This window comes from Telopea speciosissima, chromosome 3, assembly GCF_018873765.1.
Source record: "Telopea speciosissima isolate NSW1024214 ecotype Mountain lineage chromosome 3, Tspe_v1, whole genome shotgun sequence".
Lineage (NCBI taxonomy): Eukaryota > Viridiplantae > Streptophyta > Magnoliopsida > Proteales > Proteaceae > Telopea > Telopea speciosissima.
In genome coordinates, this window is record NC_057918.1 from 10535957 (window position 1) to 10542870 (window position 6914).

The 6914-nt window shown below is 38.5% G+C and overlaps 1 protein-coding gene across 1 annotated transcript; it reads right to left on the bottom strand.

Moving 5' to 3' along the window:
* Positions 1 to 622: 622 nt before the first annotated feature.
* LOC122656686 (protein NRT1/ PTR FAMILY 2.13-like) lies at positions 623 to 4747 on the bottom strand. The gene is made up of 4 exons (XM_043851299.1): positions 4663 to 4747; positions 4296 to 4513; positions 2041 to 2612; positions 623 to 1578 (listed from the first exon to the last, which is right to left on the bottom strand). The coding sequence occupies exons 1-4, from the start codon at positions 4727 to 4729 to the stop codon at positions 702 to 704; spliced, it is 1734 nt and encodes a 577-aa protein (XP_043707234.1). The 5' UTR covers positions 4730 to 4747; the 3' UTR covers positions 623 to 701.
* Positions 4748 to 6914: the final 2167 nt, after the last annotated feature.

Sequence of the window (6914 nt, forward strand, 5' to 3'; positions counted from 1 at the left end):
AGAGGGAGGATCTAAAGTCCTTTATATAGATACTGTGATGCACTCCTCCTCTCAATAAAGATTGCTATTTAGAGTAGGACTCTAATTCCCAAGTTGGTATTGTTTGGATTTTCATAAATTAATCCAATTACTAACATGATCAAGATAAAATAGTCTATCATGTGGGACGATTAGAATCAAAATATAGCTCCTCCACCCTCAAGCAATTAATTTTCTCGAGTAAGATTCAAGTGTAATTAGAGATAGATGTAGCTAGATCAATTTCAAAGTAGATGCATATATAGCTAGATTAATTGAATTTGATCATTTGCCCGAATAGGGGTAAGGCGGATATTGCACGCGGCGATGTGTCTGGCCGCACAGGCCTCCGATCCCTATCTATCTACGTTGATAGAGACGAGAAAGGAATAGTACACCAAAAGGTCACAAAGACAAACTTGGTTGAAAAGTATGTTTCGATGATTCTAATTTCTATGCCATGTTGCTAGAACTTACGATTATGGAGACAAGAGAGGGACCATTTCCAGCTCTTACTATCAAATTCATGCACAAGAAACATGAGATGCCCTACCTTTCCAAGATTCTTTTTTTTCTTCCTATCTGTTACAATTGTGACATATTATTCTCTTCTCTCATTTTTACATACATTAAAGCTTAGAGGAAGAGCATACTACACTACATAGATCAATCTAATCTAATAATTAACTCAAGTGCTTGGTCGAGTTTAATTCAATATCAACATGTTCGTTTTCTCCTGCAACTTGCCCACTAGTAGTAGTACTATTCTTGTAATGGTATCCATATGCGCATATCAGAAAGTAGATAAAATTCAAGACACCCAGAGCTGCTATAAGGAAGTAAAAGTAATCGATCTTCCCAGCATTTATGTCATTGTCCAACCAATCATGACCGTGTTTTTTGGTTTTGTGGTGCACAATCATCACAAGCAAACTGCTTAGGTAATTTGCCAATGCAATGGTGCATGAGAGGAGCGAATTGGCGATGCTTTTCATGTGTTCAGGGAATTGTTTGTAATAAAACTCGATCTGTCCGATTATATTGAAAGCCTCGCAGAAGCCCATTAGGATAAGCTGAGGAGCAAGCCAAAAGACTGACATTGGTTGGGCATGGGTGATGGCTAAAGCCCTTCTCTTCCTCTCTACAATGCCAGCAACCACCATGGACATGATCGAGAACAACATCCCAATTCCAATCCTTTGGAGAAGGGTAATGCCACCTTCGTGTTTGGTGATTCTTCGAAGTGATGGGACAACTATCCGATCATATATTGGGATCCATATACCCAATGTTAACATTGATATGATGGCCATGGAGCCTGCAGGGATTTGGAATTTAGGTCCAAGGTGGCGGTCCATTTTCAAGGCTTGACTGAGCGTGAAGGTCCCTTGTTGGGCGATGGAAAGGAAGCAGATGATATTAGAAGCCCATAACGGCACGATTCCAATCAAGCATTTTACCTCTTCGATCTGTTGTATGCTGCAGAGCCTCGACGGTTCCGAACGAGATCCATCAGGTTTTATATCTCCATCTACCACTATTGCAGCTTTGTTCAGGCATCTGGAATATTTATTATCCATTAATTACATTGAATAAGTATATTAACTGTAAAGAATTAGCTAAATAAACATAACTCAAGAAAAAAACTCAGCCAAACAGGCCTTATCTTTCTACAACTTTCTGAGGAGAGTTTAGAACTTTAGAGAAGGTCAGAGTCCACATCAAACATGATTGATTTGTACAGAAAACACCCATGGAAATTTAGAAGGATCAATTTCATCCCCCAATTGAGACTAATTATTAGCCCTTCACATGTTTTGTTTTGTTTTTGATTACTCTCTGTTTGGTTTCTATCAAATGCGGGCCAAATAAAGTTTTTGGGGCCCATATTTGATGGAAACCCATCAAATTACTAGATTTTTTTTTTAATTTTTTTAATTTTAATTTTTTTGTTTGTTATAGCTACTAAAAATGTTAAAACGACCTATATGACAGGTAAAAATAAATAGTAAGATGTACCACCTGAAATGGTGTGTGAGAGGAAGCTTTGAGATGGTGGGTCCTCTCATGGGAGGATCATAGAGAAGCCCATGTACCTCTTCTTTAGGAGGAAGCTTAAGATGACGCTTATGGAAGGCAGCAACAAAAACTTGGCCAATGCCGGAGAAGACGCTGCCTTCCGGTGGGACGTAGACGTAAAGCCGCGTGCCAAGCCAAAACAACACGATCGAGAATCCCATGAAAGCTGTAGGGAGGCCCAGGCCCAAGGCCCAACTGATACTGGTTTGGATATAGACGATAAGGGTCATGGAGATCATGATGACTACAGTGAAGCTGGCGTAGGACCAGTTGAAGAAGCTGTTGATCCCTTTTTTGCCCTTTTCTGTGGTGGGGTCAAACTGGTCCACCCCAAATGGTATGTTGGCCGGCCTGATCCCAGCCGTGCCTATTGTTAGAAAGGCTAAGCCCAAGAATAGAAAGCCCAGTTGATCTGTGGTGGGGCCCACGCATGGGTTGCTCGGATGCTGCTGCTTGGAGCATGTTGGTGGATGCAATGCAGGAACCACCGCCGTCAGAGTTAAAGCCAATAGTCCCTGTCCACCAACCATTAAGAGTTTAGACTAAGGAAAAATCATATCAAAACCAGTAAGATTACTAGTTTATTGACTAAATCAATTTAAGATAAAATAACGATTAGGAGGATAAGAAAAACATTATGGTATTAAGATTTCTAAGATTTAGTCAAGGCTTAGCTCAGGGCCCCACTGCTTGTCGTATTTTGTTTGGTATTTCTCCTCCACATGACCACTTTGAAAGTTATGATATTAATAAAAAAATATCTTTATTATAAGAATATTTTTGCTAATGCTCCCAAACTAATTAACATGCATTTTTACGTTTAAGCTCTCTCTATATATATATATTTTTTGGTAATAAGCTCTATATTATTTCTTGTTAGTTTTTATGTGTTTTGAAGAGTTTAATTCAAAATTTTGAGGCATTACGTGGAGATAACATTACGCGATCTATTGTACGTCACCAGTCCCACATGTGGATTAAGTAGGGTGGGTGGGAAAATTTTTTGTTGCTACACTAATAGTAGTGTAGCAGGAATGTTCCTCCTACAAGGCTAGCAGTCAAAGAAATGGAATAATTCACTTTCCCTTTTGGATTCATAAATACCCTCCTAGGTTTTAGTATTTTCTAAAATTACCACTTAAGATTCCATTTCCTTGGTTGCCAGCCTTGTAGCAGGAACATTCCTGTTATTAGCGTAGTAGCAAAATTTCGTTTGAATGGAAGAGGCAATTACAACAAGGGAAAGGACATGTGTCAACCTCTAACCGTACATACAGCAGAGCTAGCCTTAAGAGATAACTCCTCAAATATATTCATGAAGGCACTAAGAAGGACCTGGACAATCTGACTTTCCATGTGGACAAATAATTTAAGAAAGATTACAAAAAGACTTGGAGTCCTAGACTTTCAATATTTCAATACTCTTGGTCCTCTCTCTCTCTTGTACAAATTATGATCTGATGACATAAATCTAAACAATAAATTCATATATGAGAACAAATGTCTTGCGGAACAGCTGGTAGAAGTATGGAGCCTAATAGCCCACCGTACAAAGAGGGCTTCTCATCATTTCTCTTGGAAAAATTTTTGTTGCTTCGACTATAACAGGAATGTTCCTATTACAAGGCTAGCAGCTACGGAAATAGAAAAATTCACTTCCGTTTTGGGTTCATAAATACCCTGTTAGATTTTAGAATTTTCTAAAATACCCTTTAAGATCCCATTTCCTTGACTGCTAGCCTTGTAATAGGAACATTCCTGCAAAATTTCATCCGTCCCTCCCTCACTTATCTTAAGAAAAAGAAACAAAAATTACTGAATTCATATATATTACCATTTTTGTTGATCGTTTGATAGTGGAAAGGGTCAAATTTAGTGTTGCTTTTATAGTTTGATACTTTGATTCTTTGAGAGGAAGAGAAGACTATCATTAACCACAACCTCCACTTCACCATTAAAATAATAATAAAACTGGGAAACATGAAATATAGAAAATCCCGAGAAGATGAAATGGTGCTGTCCAGTCATGTAAAAACAAAAAAATTGGGCCCATTTCATTTATTAATTAATTTATATGATGCAGGTGTGTAGGTAATGGTTGCAGAAATTAACCATTAATAATAATAATAATGGAGGAATTGAAGATAGATAAAAAGGTGAGAGAGAATGAGTAGTCAAATTTGTATATAGATATATACCAGGAAAGAGGCGATGGAAGCGAAGGCCAAAGTTCGAAACCTGCCGAGATAAGCATCACAGATGAAGGCACCAAGCAAGGGAGAGAAGTTAGCGGTACCAGACCAGATGTTGATGATATTGATGGCCGTTACTTGATCCAACTGAAACTCATTCATCAGATACACCATGAAGTTCGCAAGTAACCCAAACGAGGCTAACCTCTCAAACGTCTCGTTCCCTGCACAATTCCAATTCCACTTTCTTTAACGTACTTAACCTTAACTACTACTGTATTAGACAAGTGTCAAAAAGGCTACACATGCAAGTACTGTGAATTGAAAAGAAAAGAACTCAGAAAGAGAGAGAGAGAGAGAGAGAGAGAGAGACCTAGAATGTAGGGCATGGTCTTCCAGCCACCGTGCTTTCTGTGAGGTTGGTGGGTTGCTGCTTCCATTGCGCTGGGTTGTTGAGCTTCCGGGTTCTGGGGTAAGGATGATGATGATGATGAGTTGGTGGACGAAGAAGAATTGCTATTAACTGGAAAGCATCTCAAGGAGCAGAGAATCCATGATGAGGAAAAACTTGATTTTTTCATGGCCTTCTGCTCCTGCTCCTCCTGCTCCACCACCATCATTGCTTAGCTTAATAAGCCTTGAAGACTGAAGAGTGAGTTTCTCTCTCTCTCGATTTCTTTATAGAGAGACTATCAGTTCTGAGCTATGATGCCCCAAACTGATAAAATCCTCAGAGGCCATGCACATTTATATATATTAATGAGAGAGAGAGAGTGAGTGTATAGAACATAGAACCACCGCCCCAATAGTGGACACGTCGTTCTCAGCTTTTCTACTCTTACAAACGCCATCTACTATATAACCCTCGTACCTGCCTGAATCCTGGCGGGATTCTGCTCTCTCTCTCTCTCTCTCTCTCTCTCTCTCTCTCTTACTCTTATAAGTTCCAAAAATTAACCAAAAAATCTTGGCACGAGTGGAAGGCACTGGTTCAAAGCCTAACATCAAAATTATACAAAATTGACACGAGTGGGAGTGACAGGCACATGCTGAGTCAAAACGTAAAACAGCAAAATTGGGATCTAATAGGGGGCGGAAATGACCACCCTACCTCCTGCCCGAACATACTATTCAGGTGGGATCCACCTCTCTCTATAAGTGAGAATTGAAGAAATTGATGGACAAACAAATTGAGGTGATAATTTTCTGCGAAATTATATTATCTGTATGCATTGGTGCTTAATTTGATACCTTACTAGTCATTTTTGGTACTTGGTTGTTGGGTGTTGTATGGTGAACCCTAATCCACAATGGAGGAAAAGTTTCTCTCTCTTATTATTTTTTTTAATGTTTTATTATTGTTATTTTTCACCAAATTTTTTTTTTTTTATTGTTATTGCTTTCAGAGAGAGATTTATAAAGTTCTCTTTGGTCTAGTTTATATTTATATTTATGACTTATTTATGAATAATGAATTATGATAATAGATTATGAGCTGTAAACAATATTTATTACTAGACATAATAGATTATATAATGAAAATTAAGTTTGGTATGCTTACATGAAGAATATTTCATGTATTATATTATTTATATTATTATTATATAGTATAATATGATATATGTTAGAGAGGGGGTAGTGGTGGGGTTGGGGATTGGAGAGAGGCTTAGTTCTAATTTTTTATAATTTTATCATTTTACCCCCACTTAAGTAGCAATTCTACACATATTCATTAGTGGTACCCATATAAACAACATTAACAGTTTATGGTGATAAATCATAAACAACTTTTAACACATGTTCATTAATGGTACTAAACACATCTATTTATGTTTATGTGTCACTATACCAAAGAGAGCCTAAAGACGGTGTATCCTATTTTGGGCCTTTGGGTTCTGTCACATGGGTATGTGGTCTATCATAGCGCATTCCCACAGCCCACGGGGTATAACTTGAACCCTCCCAAGTCCATTCTGGTCACTTCTATAGGAATTTTTTTCCTCTCTTGTCCACTGCCCAGACAAGACCGTGCTGTCCCCTCACATGGGGGCGCGAAATGATGACTTAACCTCGCTCGGACAGGGGGCTAGATCGTCATTTTGCACCCTCATGTGAGGGAACAGCACGATCCTGTCCGGGCAGCAAATAGGAGAGGATAACGATTCCTTCTGTAGTACTACTCAATGGAGGATGATGATCTACCCAAAAAATAAATAAATAAATAAAAATTGGAGTATGGGATTACTAGCTAGCTCAAGTACATTTCACTTCTATATGGATGTGAATGAGTGAGTCTCTGATTGGAACTCATGCGTTTGTTTCGGGCTCTTCTTCAAGGACAAAATTCGGCTATCTTTAATTGTGGCCCACCAAGAGCCAAACAACAAACGTAGAGTAGCAAGTAGTACAAAAGGCCAAAAAACTGCAAGGGCAGGCCCTTCCAGGGATGATAACATCTAAAGTTTACAGATTCATTCTCTACAGTCCACAATGCGGTTTGTGCATTATTTGTGGTTGTCCGTGGAAACAAACGTAGAAACCTCAATATATTAATTGGTGGGAGATGATGACCGACAAAATTTTGCTGTTACCCGGTCTTGCAGTCAAAGAAATAGAATCTTTAAT

Excerpts from the sequence above, each read along its gene's own strand:
- LOC122656686 (XM_043851299.1), bottom strand. The coding sequence starts at position 4,729 with ATGGAAGCAGCAACCCACCAACCTCACAGAAAGCACGGTGGCTGGAAG. Across the intron at positions 4,514-4,662 it reads GACCATGCCCTACATTCTAG|GGAACGAGACGTTTGAGAGG; the intron begins GTCTCTCTCTCT and ends GGAATTGTGCAG. Across the intron at positions 1,579-2,040 it reads CCTCTCACACACCATTTCAG|ATGCCTGAACAAAGCTGCAA; the intron begins GTGGTACATCTT and ends TAAATATTCCAG.